The 22,623-nt window shown below is 40.7% G+C and overlaps 1 protein-coding gene across 1 annotated transcript in view; it reads right to left on the reverse strand.

The window, feature by feature from the left end:
* LOC145397277 (glutamate receptor ionotropic, kainate 5-like) overlaps nucleotides 1–22,623 on the reverse strand; it is a 181,542-nt gene that overhangs the window by 53,223 nt on the left and 105,696 nt on the right. Inside the window, exon 6 of the mRNA XM_080270473.1 lies at nucleotides 7,813–7,957. Coding sequence (XP_080126599.1) covers nucleotides 7,813–7,957 — 145 coding nt within the window. The remainder of the gene's footprint in view (nucleotides 1–7,812; nucleotides 7,958–22,623) is intronic.

Below are 22,623 nucleotides of genomic sequence, written 5' to 3' on the forward strand. Positions count from 1 at the left end.
AAAGAAAACGAGTTCTATGGGAGGGTAACTATTTTATCCACTCATAAACGGTATTTATTTATTTACTTGGTACGAATGTATATGTAGTATGACAGTATATTGGTTTTCAAGCAGTAATAAAGGCATTATAAGCATTGTTTCACTCACTAACTAATCACCATACCTGACCTATTTTTGCCACACTACCTGATCATTATTTCTGGCTGTTTCTTCTTCTAATGCTATGTAAACATTGTCCTCCACATTGTCATCGATTGGGGAATCACTCTGGCCCTGAATAACTTTACTAGCCAGGTCATTGGTAACAGGTCCTTTGCCAAGACAATGGCATGAGGGGGGGAGGGGGAAGGTTATGCAGTGTAAGGCATTGTCCCTGCTTGGTATCTTGTACAGGAATAGAGGAAGGTGTCCCATGTATACATACGAAAAATCACGTACGAAAATTGAAAATTGTGCAAATTAGGTACCTTGCAATTGCACGACGTACTGGTACGTCGCCGGGACTGGCAAATGCAAATCGTTGCAACGTACCCATACGTCGTCGGGACGGGGCGGGTTAACATTGCAGAACGACTTTTCAGAGCTTCATAGTTTTGTCTAACGGCAGTTTAATTAATATGAAAACAACGATGCTGTGCTGGATTAAATTTTAAAAATGATGATATTTGCTTATTTCATCATCCTTCCTCTACACGGTTTGACTAAGTTTAGGAAAGAGTTCTAGTAGCGAAAAAATAACCTCCATTCACCGTTTCAGTGTGACAACACCTTTTATTCTTTACTAATGCTCATCCGTATCCTATTATTTATGTTAGAAAAGACCTCCTCATGGTGCAAGGGTTAATGAGAGTTGCCTTCAGTACCTCCAGATCCTGAAAAAAAAAGAAAGAAAAAAAAATAGGTGGTCATCTGCAGAATAAAAATAGTTTCAATAATAACTTGTCGATGTGTGTAATGAAAAATAAGTTTTTTTTTTTTTTTTCATGTCATTCAGATAATCACTATTCCTTGCCCACATTTCCGTCCCCATGTTACCACAAGCTTAGGAGGGTGAGAGACTTACCGTATCGACAGGGTTAATGGAAACTGGATTGAGCCAAGTCAGAAGTTCTGACTTTGAGCTAAGTAAAGTCGCTTGGAGGTGGCAAGAACAAAATGACTAAAGAATGGGTGTACTTATCAACCCTAGGAACGTATTTTCAGTTTATATATTACTCTTACCTTCAGATTCTTTCAATGGGTATGTGGCAATATTCGAGCTGGAATGGTTAAATATAGTCTTCAATAACTCCATCATCACGACTGGATATATATCTTTAAGTAAAATAAAAAGTCTAATGGTCGTCTAATTGCAACAAACATAAGTATCCTCAGACTGAATAGATGAAATGAGCATGTTGTTAATCCTTTTTAGCTTGAGGTTCTTGGTGAGATGAGTAATGTCAGGGAGGCAGTGGGAAATAAATAATAGGTATCGGACAGAACGGGTCAGCCCCTCTGCTCACTGGATGTTACCTTTACTTATTCTTGCAAGTTTGACAGGATTTAATTCGGTTTACAATAATTTTTTCGAACTGGAATGATTAGATACAGGCTTCCATATCCCCCCTTCTACTTGTGGTCTTTTCTGAGGTAAAAAACACTCGCCTGGTAGAAGCAACTCTCTCTCTCTCTCTCTCTCTCTCTCTCTCTGCATTTTTTAAATAAGAGAGCAAAGGAAGGAATAACAAATAAATAGAAATAATCCTTAAACCAGATTACTGGTGTCTTCCGTTCATTAAAAAAAAAAAAATCTGTAACAGTTGGACTTAAACAGCTGTAGTTTGAAGTCTGGGGAGAAACAATTTTAGGGAAGGGAGTTCCAAATAGATGCAGGTCCGGGAATAATAGATTTATGATAGGCGGAAGTTCTGCAGTATGGCAGTGTGACATTCCAGTCATTGGCGTTACCAGATGCTCATGTAGCACGAGGGAAAGCATGGAGAGGTGGCACAATGGATGCAACTTCGCCCGAGCATTTGCAATAAAAGTATCTGTAAAATAATGCAAGGGAGGCAACATTCCTTTTTACCTGTTAGGAAGGTTGTTTATATGTAAGGACAGGGTTATTAATAATCCTAACAGCTTTGTTCAGAATTTTGTCTCGTTGTTTTAGTGGAACCTCTTCACATCCATTACAAAAGGGTGAGTAATTTACCAACTTAGAGTGCACATGACTTGTATAAATTATAGCTAACTGCTCGCAGGTGAAGAACCTACGAGCTCTATACAATAATCCAAGTCTCTTTGAGGCGGTATTAACAAGTGATCTGACATGAGAAGTCCATATGAGGGGACTGTTGAGTGAAACACCGTGAATTTCAGTACTTTTGGAGATAGGAATATTAGTAGCATTGAAGGTAATATAGGAATTTGGCAATGCCTGTCTATTAGTAAACTGTATATATTTGGTTTTACTGACATTAAATGAGACAAAGTTATTTTGTCCCCATTCAGTGATCCTAGATATGTCTTGATTTATGGAGGTGGCTGTACTGAGTTGTGAGTTAAAGATATTAAACTTTATGAACGGGTGTTTAAGAGTGATTGAACTATGAAGTGTTGAGTCATCTGCATATGAATGGATGGAACTATGGGTACCAGATAAGAGATAATTAATATTTATTAGGAATAGGGTTGGAGCCAGAACTGATCCTTGTGGCACGCTGGCATTAATTGAGTGGAAATTGGAATACATATCATCTATTTTTATCTTTTTGTTGCTGAGATATGAGGAAATCAGAAGAACAAAAGACATTATTCCATAGCAAAGGGAGTTTAGATAGCAGGAAACGGTGCCACACTCTGTCAAAAGCTTTTGAAATATCAAGAGCTGCTGCATAAATTTTTCCATGGTGGTTAATTGATTGATGGATGGTGTAAGTTAGGAGATTGAGTATAACAGTGGTGGACCTTTCGTGGCGAAAACCATACAGTCAGTCACCTTTATAGTTGCTGGATTCAAGGTGTTAAACTATGTGCTTATTCATTACAATTTCAAATAGTTTACTAAGAGAAAATGTGATAGTTACCTATCCCCATCCTGGAGGGGCTCTGGGGCTGATATTATTTTCATTCGGTTTGTCTGCCTATTTGCTTTTTTGTTTGTCTGTATGTCTGTCTGTCTGTCTGTCATCAATACTAGGCGAAAAGTATGGCGCAATTTTGACTAAAATTAGCAGGATGATGGCCAATGATTTTCTGATCTCGTGATTAATTATTGAGCCAAATTGGGCCAAGGCCCATGTTGTGGGCCCAAAAAATGTAAAACAATATTTTCTTCACAACTCCTTTCAAATTCGTCATATCAATATGAAACGAAAACCTAAAGGTGCATCTTTCAACTCTGCATCCTATAATGTGTCTCATTACATCAAGGGGGTCACCCCCCAGTTAGAGATAGGGAGGTCATGTCAGATGGGTCTGGCCTAAAATTTCAAATGAGCATAAAATCGTAAATTTTCACCCAATTTACTCAAAACATGATATCTAACATCTTTGACTCCCTTGTTGTGTTTATATGTCAGCACTAATAAGACTGCCGGGGGAAGGGTTCGTCGTGCCTGGCACCGCTTCTTGTTATTGGTTAGTAATCAGAGGTGTCAGAGAAACTTGCTTTCTTCGGAATTAGGTGAATATTGACTTCTTTCCAAGAATCTGGGAATGAAAAAGTACATATGCATTGTCTGAATAATTTAGTTAGAACAAAAGCAAGTTCTGGGGTGGACTTTTTCAAAAAATTGGAGAATTAAATCTGGGCCTGGAGCTTTGTTGGTGGATACATTGTCTAGGATGGATTGTACAGTCTGTATTTTAAGTGAAGCAGTTTTAGGAGAGTGAAGTTCTAGTACTGGGATGTTCTGGCTTACTTCCTCTAATGTAGAATTTCTAGCAAATGTACCGGCAAGAATATTTCGTTTACCACGCGGGTCATTTATAATGTTACTGTCTGAAGATTTTAGTGGTGGAATGGGTGATGGCCTGTTAAGTTATTATTGAAAGAACTGAGAGTTGACCAGAATATTCTATTGTCATTAGCATTGTTTTGTAGTGTGGATGCTTGGTTATTAAGAAATGTTTATTAACAAGATTTATTACTGCTTTTGCATAAATTCTAACAAATTTAAATTGACTGTTATTCAGATGTTTTTTGTTTCACGCCTAGAATGCTGATTTTGGGTATAATTACCCAATGCATCTGCTGTTAAGTCTTTGTTTTGTTGATTTTGAAAAGGCTTTTGATAGTGTTTCGAGAGAGACTATGGGGAAGATCATGAGACATTATGGAATACCAGAGGAGTTTGTGAGGGTCATTATGAACATGCATGAGGACACATTTTGTAAAGTGATGGTTGATGGTTGTCTGAGTGATTCGTTTGAAGTCAAGTCCGGAGTAATTCAAGGTGGTGTTCTATCGCCTTTACTATTTATATTGGTCATTGATTACATTATGAAACGCGTTGGAACAGAAACCGGTGCAGGTATACTTTGGGGAGAGAACAGGAAACTTTTGGATTTAGATTATGCAGATGATATAGATTTGATTTGTGATGGGCCAGAAGAGATGCAGAGAGTGTTGGACTGTTAGGTGAGTGAAGGTCGCAAGGTGGGTTTGGTTATTAATTGTGGAAAAACTGAAATAATCAATATGAATATGGAAAATGCGCAGGAATGTGTAATTGGAGGTATGGTTGTAAAGCAAGTTGACAGGTTTAAATATTTAGGTACTTATTTAGCCAAGGATGGTTCTTTGAACTTTGAATTCGAGGAAAGGTTAAAGAAGGCTAATCAGGCAATGGGAATGCTTAAAAATATTTGAAATAATAACAATTTTTCTGTGCATACAAAAATCAAACTTTATAAGGTAATGGTTAGGAGTATTTTAATTTATGGACACGAGTCTTGGTACAGCACAGTGACTATGGAAAATAAATTCTTGGTGTTTGAAAATAAAGCACTTAGAAGAATATTAGGAGTTAAGTGGTGGGAAAGGATACCAAATAGTAGAATTAGAGAAATAACGGGAGTGCAGCCGATCGATGAATATGTTAGATTCTCACGATGGAAGTGGCTAGGACATGTGTATAGGAGACACGGAATAGTACGAGGTACACCAGGGTGAGTGGCACTTGGTAGGAGAGGTAGAGGAAGGCCAAAAGAGACGTGGGTGAGGACAATGAGACGGGAAGCTGGAGATGAGTGTTGGGAAGATCTTGAGGAGTTAGCACAAGATAGGATGTGGTGGTGTGAGTTCATCGAGGCCCTATGCATCCCCGAGGGTGCCACAGGAAATGATTGATTGATTGATTTGCATCTGCTGTCATGCACATCCCACTGTGTGCCCGCTAAGGTAGGTGGCTGGGACCCCCTATAGCTTCAGCCTATCCCTTGTCTTGATAGAGGTAGGTCAAGTCACTCTGTTCCACATCCAAGTTTTTTCCATAGACCAGCGTTCGGGCACACCGTACCCAAGTTATAGTTACAGACAAAATCCGGTATATTGTGCCCGAGTTTAGTGTTAATGTAATAAGCCACTCGCCTACTACCCCTGCCACCCCTGCCTCCTCTGCTGCTGATCCTGCCTCCCCGGCCTCCTGTTCTGCTGGCTTTTCTGCCTACCCTGCTGACTCTGATGAACCTGATGACCCTGCTGCTACCACCCCTGCTGCTGCTCCTGTTGTGAAGTCAATATTTATCACTTAGTACTCATTTACAGGGAACATCTTAGGCTAAAACTGCTTTATAGTGAAAAAAGTCATTTTTCTTGTGTACTTAAAAAACGCTCTTCTTTCGCTTCTATTCCCTGCAGCTGTGCTTTGACTGTGTGCAGGAGGCCTGCTGAAAACAGTGCCAGCTTACCTGGGAGGGGTTGGGAGAAGTTTTGGGAAAGAGGGCGTTAGATTATTTTGTGTGTAAGTTTTTAGAAAAATTTCTAATTTGGGGATTTTTACACTTTTCTATAAATTTAGTACTTGCACTATCTCATTTAAAGTAACTAGGAGTTCCTAATAGGTTTAACTAATGGTAAGGTGCCTTAACTCTAGTGTGTAACTGGTTATTTTATTTTTTTAAATAACAGAACAGAGGAAGGAAAAACAAATGAATAAAAAAAATAATCCATACAGCAGATTACTGGTGTCCTCTGCTCATAAAATGTCTGTAACAATTAGACTTGAACAGCTGTGGGTTAAAATTTGGAGGGAAACAACTCTGGGGAAGTGAGTTCCAGAGAGATGCAGTTCGGTGAACGAAAGAATTCTGATAGACAGAAGTTCTGCAATATGGCTGAGTGACATTCCAGTCATGAGCGCTATCAGATTCCCGTGTAGCACGAGGGAACGCATGGAGAGGTGGCATCATGGACGCAACTTCGTCTGAGCACTTGCCAAAAAAATATCTGTAAAATAATGCAAGAGAGGCAAAGTTCCTCCATACTTGCAGGGGAGGTAGTTTATTTGTAATGGCAGGGTTGTTAATGATTCTAACAGCTTTGTTCTGAATTTTGTCTAGTTGTTTTAATGCAACCTCTCCACAACCATTCCACAAGGGTGAGCAATATTCAAACTGAGAGCGCACATGACTTACAAATTTTAGCTAACTGCTCATCAGTGAAGAAGTTACGAACTCTGTACAATAATCCAAGTTTCTTTGAGGTGGTTTTAGCAAGTGATCTAACATGAGAGGTCCAGCTGAGGGCATTGTTAAGTGAGATGCCAAGAATATCAGTACTTTTAAAGATGGGAATACAAGTAGCATTGAAGGTAATATACGAATCTGGCAATATCTGTCTATTGGTAAACTATATATATTTAGTTTTTCTAGCATTAAAAGAGACAAGAACACTCACATTTGCTATTTTTTAAACAGTTTCGGGTATGATATACCTAAGTTTAGTATTAGTGTGACTAGAAAATAAGTTTAGTGTTATAAGGTTTGGTATGAGTTATATTCTAATGTCTTTTGGATGAATTCCCTGGGACACTTGCTCTCAAACCACTCTGGGGAGTCCAGTCTTTTAGTAAACTGTTGACTTGGTATGAACAACTTCATACCAGCTTGTATTAAGTCATTAATGTGGAACTGGGTAGAAGTGATGCCACTAGAGAAGAAAGACAGCCATGGAATGTCAGCAAGAAAATTTCTGAATCCATCCCAGTCTGCCCTATCAGAGTGTCATCAAGTCACCCTGACAGGTTAACAGTGGCGAGGTTTGGTGGAGCCGACTAATGAGGTTTTGATGAGATTGTGGTCGGAGGATCCAAGTGATGACAGTACGTCTATCCTGTACTGATGTAGATTATTTGTCAGGAATAGATCCAAGAGATATGCACTATGGTCAGGTTTATCTGATATTCTTGTTGGTTGCTTTACCAACTGCATGAGATTAAACAATTCTTCAAACAGCTCGCATTCTAGACCAGTATCGTCAGTCCTGGCAGAATGCAATAACCATTCTACACTATGTTCATTGAAGTCACCCAAACTGGTAATTTCAGTGGTAAGTGTTAGGTTAACGTTAGTTAACTGTGTGGGTATGGACACAAATATGCTGCGTTCTGAAGATGCACTGTGGGAGAGATTGACTACGCAGATATACCTGGTAATATTGACTTGAGGTAATTTAGTTTATGCACTGAATAATCCAAATTAGTTAATGTCAAGTTCAAAACAGTGTTAAATGCAAATTAAGATTTGATATAACAACTAATACTGTACGGAACTAAAATTGTTAAAACTTTGAGCAGAGATACTTCATGTAAATCATGTTCTGACCTGGTGGCACCTCTACGAAATTGATGGTGAAGTTGCAGGCAGTGGCGAGGGCCCTGACAACCTCCACTTCCCGTCCATACAGGCGTGGGGGACCTGCCTTCCTTCGGTCATACATAACATCTGGAGCGAATTCGAATGTTGCAACCTGAAATATCACCCACAGAAGGAAGTCACGTGAACAGATAATGGAGATTATTTGCTTAATTCTAATACCTGAGATCTTTCTGGATATTCTATATTCTAATCATCGATAAAGCTTAGTGGATGAACAAAAGGCTGGCACCCAACAAAAAGCTGTTCTTAATTTTTTCCTGGAAAAAAAAGGAATTATCAAGTTCCTCTCATTTTGAGAGGAAAAATTCGAGAATCATCGGGAATACTCCAGCACTACCTAACTAGCAAATCCTGCTTCTCAACATTTATCAGGTCTTATCCAATGCCGCTTTTGACGACGTCCCTACTCTTCCACACAGTCCACTCCTCCTGGAATGTCTTGATCCCCCTCCTGATTCACTTCTTTCCTCACGAATCTGTCACCATCCTCTTGTATTTCAGCTCTGTGATCCTCCTCAACATCCTCGGCTGTGGGCAAGCACGATTCATTAGAGTCGTCCCACCTGTACTCTCCTGGACCATGGTACTGCTAAGCCGATCCACGTGTACCACCCTTGGGCAAGACTTCCTGCCTCCCAGAATCCAGTACATTACGTCTGATAGGCGGTCCAACACAGTGTAAGGCCTGTCCCATGGGCTTTGCAGCTAGGGCAACTGTCCCTTCTTCCACTGAGGATTGTATAACCAAACATTGTCACCATCCCTGAAGCTCGCCTCACATGCCTTGGCATCATACTTGCACTTCATCACTTCGCCTGAAACTTTAGAGCTTCTCGCACTTGATGATTTACCTTAGCTAGCCTTTCCTGAAGATGTTTCACGTAACTGGAGATGTATGTAGGCAGCTCCTCACCAAGTGGTCTTCCCATTAAGAAGCCAATGGGTAAACACAGCTCGTAGCCCAGCATCAGTTTTACAGGGGTGTAGCCAGTAGACTCATGGGATGCTGACTAATAAGCCATCAGCAACGCAGGTAATTTCTGGTCCCATTCCATTTGTCCATCTACGCAGTACTTGGCCAGTTCTTATTCCAGGGTCCAGTTGAACTTCTCCACCGTCCCATGTGTCTTGGGTCCCTTCTTGGCACAGCATAAATCACAGGCCTGACACCACTCTTCCACATCCTGATGCATGCCAGTCCAGGAGAACCTCTGTCGCAGCTGTCTTAAAGTTTTCTTCACTCCTAGGCGCCTGCTAGTGATCTGGTTATGAGACTCATCCAAGATCTCGGACCTCATTTACTTTGGAACCACCCCAGTTGCCAATACTTGCTGAGGCCATCGGGTGTCTCCCACTGACATTCCAGTAGTCTGGATTGACTCCAGTAGTTCTTAGTCACATGGCCAAACCTGGAAACCACTTCCCAAAATGGTCACACTATACTCTGCTGCAGCCACTCTAGCAGTGGTTGTACATCTGCATCCAACATTTGCATCCTCTTCAGGTCTTCATCCTCTGATGCTGGTCCTGTCAGTACAGTAGGGTGGCATTTCTTGCTAAGATTCCCATTCCTACTACACTGCTTGGCATCTGTTCTTCCTTTATCTCACAGACTATAAATCAAAGTTCTCTTGCATTTACTTGGTGGTGGGGCTTCTTAGGAAACAATGGCTGGTTGTTGCCCCTTGTCACCACCCTTGACTAATTTATACTCATCCTTCTCATCTTCTGCAGCCTTCTTCTTGCCGTCCTTCTCATTTGGACAATCATAGCTGAAGTGTCCCTCCTCACCACATGTCCAACACCCATTTGTTGCATTCACATGTTTCCTTGCACTATTCCATTCTTGCCCCTTCTTCCATTTGTGATAATCCTCTTTCTTGTGTCCTGGCTCCTCGCAGAACTAGCAACCTCCTCTGATATGCTTTTCCCTTTTCCATTCATAGCAGTAGTATTTCCCACGTCCTGGCTTTTCACAGTACCAGCAACTTCCTTCGAAGTTTTCCGCCTCTTTCTTGGCTTGAATCCTTCATAACGACCTGCCTAAAAAGTGGATGTACTGGACGTGATATAGAACTCAAATTCCAGACCCCTGGTGAGTCCTTCTTGCATGCTTCTGGGTTGTACTTGCTTCACTTGCACTTTCAACTCTTCACTGTCAAGAGCATCGATGAACTGGTCCCTCAGAAGAATAGCGAAGAGGTTAGGTGCTGCTCCACGGTACACCTTGTATGCCATACTCTCCAGGTCATGAGCAAGCTGCTGTGGGATTTCGTCTAGAGCCCATTCACAGCTCCAAAATCTTGCTCCTTAAATCTGTCTGGTACATGCTCCCATATCTGCGCTCCAGTACTTCTACTAAGGACTGATAACTGTTCCTTTCCTGTATTGACATCCTGCTCAGAATTTTCATTGTGGCACCCTTGAGGCTAGTACCAGCTGCATTGCCCTCTGCCTATCATCCCAACATTCTCATCAGTACATAGTTCAAACTGTGCACGGTAAGCTTCACAAGATACTCTACGCTGTGCTGGCAGGAACTATTGCAAATTCCATTCATACTCATCAGTGGAGAAATGCAGGTGCGGCTTTATTCCTTGCCAATATCCATGATCTTAATACCAATTTGAATTCCGTTATTTTTTTCCCACAGTCCATATCCCCTCTAACCCTGTTGCTCACAGAACCCCAAATTTGTCCCTTTGTTGAAATATCCTCATTTTGTTTTTCTGGTTACCATCTCCTCACAAACTTCCATAACAAGGGTGGCACCTGTTGTTATAGCAGATCAGAATATGCGGTTGACACTGTAAACTTCAACTAATTTTGATTACTCACTATACAAATTAAAATAATCTAAATATTACCAAATATATCTGTGTAGTCTATTGTTCCCCCAATGCTTCTTCAGAAACCAGTGTACTTGATTCCATATTCACACAGCTGATTAACCCCTTAACCGCGGGGCGTCACTTTCGTGACGCTTGGGAGCAAGGGATCATACCACGGGGCGTCGCTTTTGTGATTCTGTGTTATTTTGAATTCACCCGGGCTTCCAAGTGGGGGGTTGTATCATCTATCAGTACTGCCAATGTCCAACACTAGTCAGCACTCCTAATCTCATCTGTACTCCCATCCATTGTTGACAATTTAGCCATTTCTCCCCATTCTTGACTCCCCTCCCTACCCCCCCTCCATTACCCTATCCTCTCGCCTGCCCGGCCGTGCTACGCTAAGTAAATCTTCCCTGGAATTTTTCACTGATTTCATCCATTGAAATAAGCCCTATGTCCTATTCTTATACCAAATAATATATACAAGAAAGAAATAAGGTAAGTGATAGTGCCATACACCTGGAATTGGCTAATTATCACCTGACAACACCTCACGTGCACTCGTTCGCTAATTTTCGCTGTTTTTTTCCCCTTGAAATATGCCGTATAATCTATTTTCGTAATAAATATACATGTAAGGAGGGAAGGGAGAAGCCTAAGTGATATTTACATTCACCTGGAACTACCTAATTTATAATGTATTGTCTAGATTTCCAGCCAATCATATCAGTGCTAGACAAAGCTGTTTCAAGATCTAACATTGGTAGCTCTGAATATATATCTCCTAAGTAGGCCTCTAATCTATTTTCGTAATAAATATACATGTAAGGAGGGAAGGGAGAAGCCTAAGTGATATTTACATTCACCTGGAACTACCAAATTTATAATGTATTGTCTAGATTTCCTGCTAATCATATCAGTGCTAGACTTAGCTGTTTCAAGAAGTAATATTGGTAACTCTGAATAACCCCCAAGCAGGCCTCCACGCTGGCCCTCCGTTATCAGTTTACTCTCATCTTCCGAAGCGAGGGTACGTATGTTTCTTCTTGCTGACTTCAAGGCCTTTTTTCACCCCATGCAAATGGCCCTGTGACCTTTACCCCCTACTAAACCTCGTGTGGAAAGAGGTAAAGGGCTGACAATTGATAAAAGAGTGACTAAGATCTTTCTATTGAGTAAAACAGTGCAAGTGGAATTGTAAATAATGTGTAAATAATGTGTAAACAGCAAGTGAAAGTAATGAATGTAAATATATGTGAACAATGGAAAATAGTTTTATAATTTATTTCAAGTGACAGTGCACAACACAGTGTAAATAAAATAGAAATGTAAATAATGTAAATAAAATAGAGAACGTAAATAGAAATGTAAATGAGTAGTATTATAAGAATACGAGTATATACCCTAGGAGTAATGAAAGTGAAAGTTTCACTCTAGCATGTCTGAATGCTATGAGTCATGAGAGTGAAGATGAAAGTGACATTCACTCTCAATGCCAGTATACAGGACGAGAAAGTGAATGCTACGTATTTTACTGAAAGAAATTGAATCCCTACAGTGACAATAAACTAATACTACTGAAGGAAACTTATGGATAAAGACTGTAGATATATATAAGTGTTATATAGTAATAGAAATATAAAGTGTGAGGGGTTTTATGAATAATAAATGACAGACTACCAAGAGCGAACTAGTGCCAGTGCGACGATCAGACGCGCTCGTAATTTCCATTGCTTTCACAGTGTTTTTTTTCTTTTGAGTATGGATCCCAAACTACTTGAAAATTGTAGAATAGTGTTTATAGTGTTTGTATCTGGCTGTGGTAATCATATTACGGGTTGTCGGGAAGTGTAAAGTGGAGACTTCGTTACCCTACTTCAGAGGTCTCCACAAGTCCTACGGTAACAGACGAAGGCTCAACAATCATTCCTGGAGAAAGCTGAAGGTATGTGCCATAAGCATATGTAATTTTATTATTCTAGGTCTAATAACTGATTTTTGGCAAATATTTTTTGAGAGTCTGTCGGAGCCCAAATAACCCTGCGGCACACGCAAGTCATTGGTAAACAAGCCTGCGGTGTAGGGGTTAACCTTAACGTTGCCCTTAGCACCGAAATTACCATTTTGGGTGATTTTAATATACATAATGTTGGTTGGTTGTTGCAATCTGCCAAGACTGACGATGCCCGTTTAGAGTGTGAACTGTTTGCAGAATCGTTTAATCTCACTCAGTCAGTAAAGCAACGAACCAGAATACCAGATAATCCTGACCATAATGCCCATCTCCTGGATCTATTCCTGACAAATAATCTGGATCAATACAAGATAGAAGTACTGTCACTACTTGGATCCTCTGACCACAGTCTCATCCAAGCATCATTAGTCAGCCCCAAGACCTCCCCATTCTGAACCTGTCAGGATGACCCGATGGCACTTTGATAGGGCAAACTGGGATGGATTTAAAAATTGTCTTGCTAACATTCCATGGCAGTCTTTCTTCTCTAGTGATGTCAGTTCTTCCCAGTCCCACATTAATGACCCAATACTACCTGGTATGGTTTTATTCATACCAAGTCAACAGTTCACTAAAATATCGAACTCTCCAAAGAGGTTTGATAACAACTGTGCCAGAGCCACGGCTCAAAAGTCCTTATCATGTAACTCTTACTTAAAATTAAAAAAACATCTGAATCACTATCAATTTTAAATGCTAGAAGCCATGCAAAAGCTGTAATACATTTTGCCGAATCAAACTTCCTTCAAAATCAAGCATCAAAACTACTTAACAACCCTAATGACAGAGGAATACTCTGGTCGTCTCTCAATTCTTTCAATAATAACTTTAACAAGTCATCATCCATTCCCCCACTAAAATCTGCAGATGGTAACATTACAGAAGACCAGTGTGGGAAAGCGAATACCTTTGCCAGTACATATGCCAGAAATTTTATCATAGAGGAAGTCAGCTAGAACGTCCCAGTACTTGAACTTGACTCTCTCAAAATTGTTCCACTTAAAATACAGACCTGATACGTAAAATCCATCCTAGCCAATTTACCAACAAACAGAGCACCAGGCGCAGATGGAATTCCTCTAATTATTTTAAAAAGTGTTCCCCAGAACTTGCCTCTGTTCTAGCTAAATTATTCAGACTATGCATACGTATTCATTCCCTAATTCATGGAAAGAAGCCAATATCCACCCAGTTCCAAAGAGGAAGTTCCTCTGACCTCTCTACTTACATACCAATAGCTATCACTTCTCTTGGTAAAGTTTTTGAAATTGTAGTTAATAGGAAGAAGGAAAGAAGCAAAAAAAACAAGAAGCCAAACGAAAAAAAGAACAAGAAATTGGAGAAGAAAGAAGAGGAAATTTGAGAAGACCATTGTTAAACACCTTGAATCCAACAATTACTTAATTATTGATAGAAAATATGGTTTTCGTCACGAAAGATCCACCATTGACATAATCTCCTGACTTATACCAAACCATAATCAATTGGAGTTTGGAAGGGTGTGTGAAAGGAGGAAATTGAAAGTAAATGAGAAAAAGAGTAAAGTGATGAAATGTACGAGGTTGATAGATGGTAGGGGGATGAATATAGTTTTGAATGGTGAGTTGCTTGAGGAGGTAGATTGTTTTAAATATCTAGGGTCACATGTTGCTGTGGATGAAAGAATAGATGCAGAAGTGAAGTTTAGAGTAAATGAAGTACGAAAGGTGCTGGGAGGAATGAAAAAAGTGTTTAAATGTCGTTCGCTTAGAATGGATGTAAAGAGAAGGCTGTATGAGGGTGTTGTGGTACCGACTGCGTTATATGGGGCTGAAACATGGAATATGGGTGTAGCAGAGAGGAAAAGTTTGAATGTAATGGAGATGAGGTGTCTGAGGAGTATGTGTGGAGTGACGCGTATGGATCGGGTGCGAAATGATGAAGTGCGAAGGAGAACTGGAGTTGTTCGGGAGATGGCTGGTAGAGTTGAGCAGAGGGTGTTGCGATGGTTTGGGCATATGGAGAGAATGGATAGTGAGCGATTGGTGAAAAAGATAACTAGATCTGATGTGAGAGGTGTAAGGCTGAGAGGAAGACCACGAATAGGATGGATGGACAGTGTGAAGAGAGCACTGGATGCGAGAGGGATGTCTGTTGAGCAAGGAAGAGTGGCTGTGCGTGACAGAAATAAATGGAGAGAAATTGTGAATGAATAAGTGATGACGCAGCCCTGAGGGGATATTCTCCCGCATTTGGTCTGATCAACTAGTCAGGTCAGGTGCGGGTAAGGGGATGGGTCTGTTATGATGTGGCAGGGGTAAACAGTTCTGCTGTCGAGCCCTGCTGCGGAGGTCACTGATTGCATTGCGCAGTTGACCCTTGTGTGGTGTGGTGCGGTGAGGATCTGTCCGTTCTCCCCTTTGGGGCTAAGATGCGAATGAATGTGTTTGAATGGATGAGTAAATGGGGAGTGTGTCGTCCTGTCTCGGCTACCTCCCTTTCCTTGGGGGAAGCAGCCTAGGTATATAGATAGATAGATAATCAATTGACAAACGTGGAGAAACTCATGCAGTAGCCCTTGATATTTCTAAAGCCTTTGGCAGAGTTTGGCATTGTTCCCTGCTGTCCAAACTCCCTTGCTATGGACTAATGTCTTTTGTTCCCCTGCTTTCCGCATATAACAGTGACAGAAAAATAAGAGTAAAAGTAGATGATGTATATATCAATATCCACTCAATTAGTGCCGGCATTGTACAAGGATCAGTTCAGGTGCCAACCCTATTCCTAGTTCATATTAATGACCTCTTATCTGTCACCCACAATCCCATCCATGCATAGCCAGGTGACTCAACACTTCACAGTTCATTCACACCCAAACACCCATTTACAAGGCTTAATATCTCTAGCTCTCAGCTCAGTACAGCCATCTCCATAAATCAAGACTTGCCTAAGATCAGTGAATGGGTACAAAATAACCTTGTCTCATTTAATGCTAATAAAACCAAATATATACAGTTTACTAATAGACAGATATTGCCAGATTCCTTTATTACCATCAGTGCTACTAATATTCCCATCTCCAAAAGTATTGAAATTCTCAGTGCTTCACTTCATAATGCTCTCAGCTCGACCTCTCATGTTCGATCACTTGGTAAAACCCCCTCAAAGAAACTTGGACTATTATACAGAGTCCGTAACTTCTTTGACGAGCAGTTAGCTATAATTTGTAAGTGCTCTCAGCTAGAGTACTGCTCACCCTTGTGGAATGGATGTGGAGAGGTTGCACTAAAACAGCTAGACAAAATTCAAAAGAAGGCTATTGGAATTATTAATAACCCTACTGTTGTAAACAAACTACCTCCCCTACAAGTAATAAGGAATGCGTCCTCCCATGCATTTTTTTAAGAGATACTTTTATGGCAAATGCTCAGACGAAGTTGCGTCCATCTTGCCACCTCTCCATGCCTTCCCTCGTGCTGCACGAGCATCTGGTAGCGCTCATGACTGGAATGTCACACAGGTATATTGCAGAACTTCTGTGTATCAGAATTCTTTTATTCCCTGAAATGCATCTCTCTGGAACTCGCTTCCTCGAAGTTTGTTCCCCCCAAACTTCAACCTACAGCTGTTCAAATCCAACTGTTACAGATATTTTATACATGAAGGACGCCAGTAATCTGGTGTATAGATTATTTTTTATTCATTTGTTTTTCCTTCCTCTGTTCTGCTTTTTAAAAAGAAAAAAAATAGACCCCCATTATAGCCACGGACTTCACTGGACTTAAAACTCCTGTATTCTGATTATTCAACCCTGTAATGGTACCTTTAGATGCCTGGGATCCATCAAGGTTTACCATACACTGTCCATTCTTTTCATATGCTCCCTATGAACTAACCTGAGGCTTAGCAGTGAAGTATTTCTCTACAGCCTCAATTTTTTCACTAATTATCATCACAAGGTTGACTACATGCTTCAACAGCTTGTCTACATGCTGTCTGCACTCCATATATATATATATATATATATATATATATATATATATATATATATATATATATACACACACACACACACACTGTATATTGGGGTGTTCAACACTTATAGGTGAAAAAAGAGTTTTCGATATTTAGGTGGGCAAAGTATGCAATCGATTCCACTTTACAAAGCATTTAAGCAAGATTTTTTTTTAATCTGTGCAGCAGTCGTGCCTCACAAGCCCTGCATTCTGTAAATCTAACTGATCTGAGTACGTGAGGGGAATGGTGAAGAAAGGTAAAAATAAACTATGTGGCACAAAAGAAACAATATTTTTAAGCTATACAACACACATAATTAGTTTATTACATGTGGGATTTTTTGGTCGAGTCGTAGAGGGCTCTGTGGTGCTGCACAGCATGGAGGATCAGCTGTCAATCTTCTTCATTCTTCATCAGAGCACTGTTGTAGTCCATTGCCAGTTTGACTACCCACTCAGCAGCGTCACTGATCACTTTGAGGTGGGCCACGACATCAGGAATGGGGCAAAGGTCATTGATGCTTGTCGGAGTATCCAGTTTCACACACTGGAAGAGGTTTTTCGACTTCTGGGTGACGAACTTAAAGATTCTCAGATCTGATGCCTTATCAATCGTCTTCATGTTCAAATGATGCAGACCCTTCTTCAGCAATGCTGTGGTCATATTTTTCAGCATTTCCTGCTTTTCCTCAGCAGAAACTTTGTCAGAATACATGGCGAGTGGAGCCAAGTCCTCACTGAGGTACCAGAGGTGGCTTTTGACTTTGTCCAGTGCCTTCTTTGCTACAATGGGATCCAGCTCTTTGAATTCTTCAATCTTCTTCAGAAGATTGAGGTCATTGATTGAAGCATCGACAGCATTTGGGGTTTCAAACCAGTGCATCACATAGATGGTGATGAGCGTTTGATGGCTTCCTTTTGATGCCATGTGAAGGGGAAGGAGGCTGCATCCTTCAGTTGATTTCTGAAAAGGAAGCTCTTGAGGCAGTAAAGGCCTTTGGCCATCCAACAAGCACTGTGATAGGCACCTGGACAGTGAAAGGCCATCTGTGCTGGCTTCTTGCCGAAAAAAAGCCAAAGACAACTGGAGGAGCTCAAGGTAGTCATCATGGGGTTGTGCACGATCCATGTGGCTGAGTATGAAGTGTTCAATGTCCTCGGATCTGTTGGCAATCCACGACTGAGAATTTTCATCTAGGTCATCATCATAGGGATCGAAGGAATCTGTGTCAATTTTGTTCCAGAACTCTTTGAATCGACCAATGAGAGGAATTTCAGGACCAGAAAAAGAGGTCAAAGATCTCTGCCACTATGAGTTCACTTATTTGGTTCCTGCATGCCAAGAACAACAGCGGTACTTGGAGAACTCTTTCAGTGACAAAGCAAGCTCCGCAGTGAACCCTGGTGTTAGACGCTGTAGTATGAAAACAGATCCCTGCAATCCAGGGCTTCACTTCCGGCAATTCATCTAGAGTCCTTAGCACTGCTGCTCCCATTGCCTCACCCGTTCCAGCAGGGACCGTAGGGATCGCTAGGATCTTCTCCGTACCAATCCCTGTAACAACAATCACCAGGTGATCACTGCAGCCGCTACCATCAATGTTGGGCAAGAGCTTTCTATCAAAATGGAGAAGCAAGAGTGTCTTGAATTCTTTTTTTTTTTTTTTATCTTTTCAGCAATCTCAGTCCCTGATTCCTTCCGAACAGAGTGGAGAGATCCAATAGACATTGTAAGTTCCCCCATGTCAAGCCCTGCTGCGATCAAGGCAGGAGTTACCACTTGCATTGCAACTCACATTGAAATGAGGCATGGGTTTGAGAAGGCCAAAGAAAAATTGCAAAGTATGGTGCAGTTTCCACCAGTAGTGGAGCTGAATAAGCACTTTGCCCTTCAAGTTCCTGAAGGCTCGGTTTTTCTGTAGACCCCTTATATATATATATATATATATATATATATAGGTAGATATAGATATAGATAGATATAGATATATAGATAGATAGATATAGATATATGAGTGATCATGCGGTGTAACAAGTTCTCATGTTAAACCATAAATCGACAGAAAACGGCTTCAAAGTTCATTCTTGCAACCTTAACATTTTAACCCATCATGTCCCAAGCTATTTCGCACCTCCGACACCCCCCAATCCCGAGGTATTTTCGATTTTTTTTTTTTTTTTTGCTAAAAGCTCTGCTTTTGGTGAGAAACATCGAAATTTCATAGAGAAATCGCTCACCTGAGGTTAAAATACTCGATCCAGGTACGAGTACCTCCTTACCTGACTGGGTTTTCTAATAGGCTGGCACCAAAGAAAACGAGTTCTATGGGAGGGTAACTATTTCACACCACTCATAAACGGTATTTATTTATTTACTTGGTACGAATTTAAATGTAGTACGAGAGTATATTGGTTTTCAAACAGTAATATAGGCATTATAAGCATTGTTTCACTCACTAACTCATCACAATACCTAACCTTCTTTTGCCACATTACCTGATCATCATTTCTGACTGTTTCTTCCTCTAATGCTATGTAAACTTTGTCCTCCACATTGTCATTGATTGGGGAATCACTCTGGCCCTGAATGTCTTTATTGGCCAGTAACTGGTAACAGGTGAATTGCCGAGACAATGGCGTGTGGGGGGGGGGAGGTTATGCGGTGTAAGGCATTGTCCCTGCTTGGCATCTTGTAGAGGAATAGAGGAAGGTGTCCCGTGTATTCGTACGAAAAATCACGCTCGAAAATTGAAAATTGTGCAAATTAGGGACCTTGCAATTCCATGACGTACCAGTAAGTCTTCAGGACTGGCAAATGCAAAATGTTGCAACGTATCCATACGTTGATGGGACGGGGCGGGTTAAATTTTGATGGTAGAACATTTTTTTTTTCTAGGAAAGGGTTTTGAGTGTAGATTGTGGTTCTTTTAATACTTTGGTTTTATCTATGAAACATATATTAATTAATATTTTTTTTAATTTCTTAAGATTATTTTACATTTCGATGAAATCTGAACCCTTTCTCTGGCAAAACAAGATTGCTTAAGCAAAAAACAATATTGATTATGAATATAAATATAATTAAACAATATTAATGTGCTATGGCCCTCCAAGGAAAAGGTCTTACAGATAGGCTGTAAAACAGTGTTCCATTTTACATGTTACGAACAGAGCAGAATGGTAGGGATTGACGAACAGCATGACAGAAATGCCCACCAAACAGACCACCATGTACGGCCAGTCAATCAGTAAGCAAGGCTCACGACCCAACTACGTTCTCATTGGCTGCAAGAAACATATGTACTATCATGAACATTAGTTTCCTTACCTCCCTGGCAAGAGCAGAGTCTAAGTTCTGGTCGGTGATGGGCCATGCATTCGAACATTACCCGGTCCATAGTAGTCGTTTACAGCTTCATGGGATTTGGTGGGGCTCTCTTCCCACAATATTACCCTGATCTCTCACCGCCATAGACCATGTGGAATTAGTTATTGTTTGTAAAGTGCATCCCACATGGGTTTCTTTCATTGTATGCATTACTGTTTATATGAGGTGCTGAGTTCATTACCAGGCTAAGCGTCAAAATGGCCACCAAGCACCTACACGCACCAACAAGTAGCTAAACCATCACTCTATAAGTTGGAAGCAAAAAAGTGCTAAGAAACAACCTACAAAGGGGTCAAAATCCTGGTTAAGTAGACACGTGTGTTGTGCCGTCGCACCACGCAGCAAAAAAAAAAAGTCTGGTTCCGCACTAGTGCTCAAGGCGGGCAACTGAGTCCAGAATTCTGCCAGCTGTATGGTCTCTTTCCTATAAGTTCAGCCTTTCCTATGTTCCTTATGTGACTCCCCGTGGTATTGAAGCGAATGTGGGGAGCATTACCAGGCTATATCCCAACCCCTTTCCTTACACCCCTTGAAGCTGGCCAATCAGATAGTCGGGTTGCACTGCAGCTAGCCAATAAGCTGACACCTAACACTACTTCCACCAGCAGCTGTAGTGCTTAGTAACTTGCAGCTTTCTCATTATTATTATTATAATATTTTTTAACCATTATTACTATTATTATTATTGCCATTGTGTTTGTGAAGTTACTGGTACTCGTGGCAGTGTTAATTTTTTTTTTTAATTCAGGTTACGGGTTCATTTTTTTATCATTCAGGTTACAGGGGTTTTCTAATAATGCCCTCATACACTGAATGGTGTCTTACTTTTATATTATTATCAACAATATAATAATTTATTAGGTTTTTCTTGATGTTTGTGATGTGGTTCGTGTTTATTGGTGGTTAATAACTCTAAGAAAAACACGCACAAAGGTACCAACCTTTGAACTGCTATTATTGTGAAAATAATAATACTTATGTCATAGAACTTTGATTTTATTCCACAGTATAACACTCCTGGGACATTATGCTAATATATTATTGACATCTTATGATGTATTGCTGTAGTTATTAGTAGGATAAAAATATTTCCTTGGCTGATCGGTCCAGGAGTGGGGGGCAAAACTTTACTTCTTCACCCAATATCATCATTATTTATGACAGATAGAGGAAAACAGAGGTTATTGCAAAAAGGAAAATAGCATAAGCTACATAAAAAAAAAAAAAAACATCAAAATAACACAAGCGAGTACCGAGATGTCAAAGTTTTGAAGTTGCCAGACTTTAAACGCATTTTCTGGCGTTTTGTACTTTTGGTGCTTAGCCCGGTAATGAACTCAGCGCCTCATATGTAATGTTCGATGTCGTTCTAGGTTCCCTTTCGTCTCATTTTCGGTCTAATACTCTAAAGCATCTGTCTTATGTGTCCTGTTTTCAAACCATGAAGCTAATTTCACCATGGCAGAGGTGAACAAGAGGATGATATAAGAACATCCTTTAAACTTCGTTATAACTATTCATGCCAACGTGCAACATGTTGAGTCCAAATGAGTCAACGACTCTCTCGTACTGAAGCATATCTGATAATTGTGAACCGCCTGTGTTTGTTCATCTGGTCCGTACACACACGGACACACACACATGATGTGCTCCTCCACTCCCATACCACCACCACAGCTGGGTGCATGGGCAATACTTTGAAGGACTTTCAACCATATTTCCAGTGGCAAAAGGTGTTATTATCCAAGGGCACATGGTAGAGTATGGGTAAAAATAGTGTTATCCAACAAAAACGCATTTTCTGGCCAGTGGTCTGCGAACCCTTCCTGTCATGTGGCCCCCTCATAAATATACAAAGGTGGGCAGCACCGAGATACAAAAGTACCGAGTTACATTACCTAGTTACAATTCGAGTACTGGTAGCAGTAGTGACAGTACTTTTTACGTCATGTACCGAAACTGGTACCAATGGTCCATGTTTAAGCATATTTTGTCGGTACTCGGTACTGGTACATTTTATTTATCTATATTCACTCCTCATGTGAAAAAAAAAAAAGAAATGAGGAGAAGGCCTACATGGGAGTGCTGTTGCTGACCCTGGCCATGTGCCTGAAGAAATTAATGGAGGTGAAGGAAAGCGCCGATCTGACCGTGTGCTACTCTCTAATGAACTCAGTGATTGGAGGTGTGGAAGACAGGTTCGGCCATTGTTTCGAGGACATTGACTGGCTGCTTGCTGCTGCCTGTCATCCCCAATTCAAGCTATCGTGGTTGGCATGTTTCCCTGAGTCTGCCTCCTACAACGTAGAGAAAATGAGGAGGAGGGTGGAGAAGACGATGGTTTCACCACTAGAGAGCAAGCTCGAGGATGCGGAGAGCAGCACAGCTGATGATAATGATGTCAAGGAAGAGTTTTTCGAACCCCTCTATGAAAAAGGGAGGAAGAAAAGGGAGACTGGGATAAAGCTAGTTAAGGAATTTTTGGAGAAATCCCAGAAACATAAAATCAACAAGGACTGCTTCCTT

Source organism: Coenobita brevimanus, chromosome 40 (assembly GCF_032717465.1).
Source record: "Coenobita brevimanus isolate Jiangsu-jjx chromosome 40, ASM3271746v2, whole genome shotgun sequence".
In the NCBI taxonomy this organism is placed as follows: domain Eukaryota; kingdom Metazoa; phylum Arthropoda; class Malacostraca; order Decapoda; family Coenobitidae; genus Coenobita; species Coenobita brevimanus.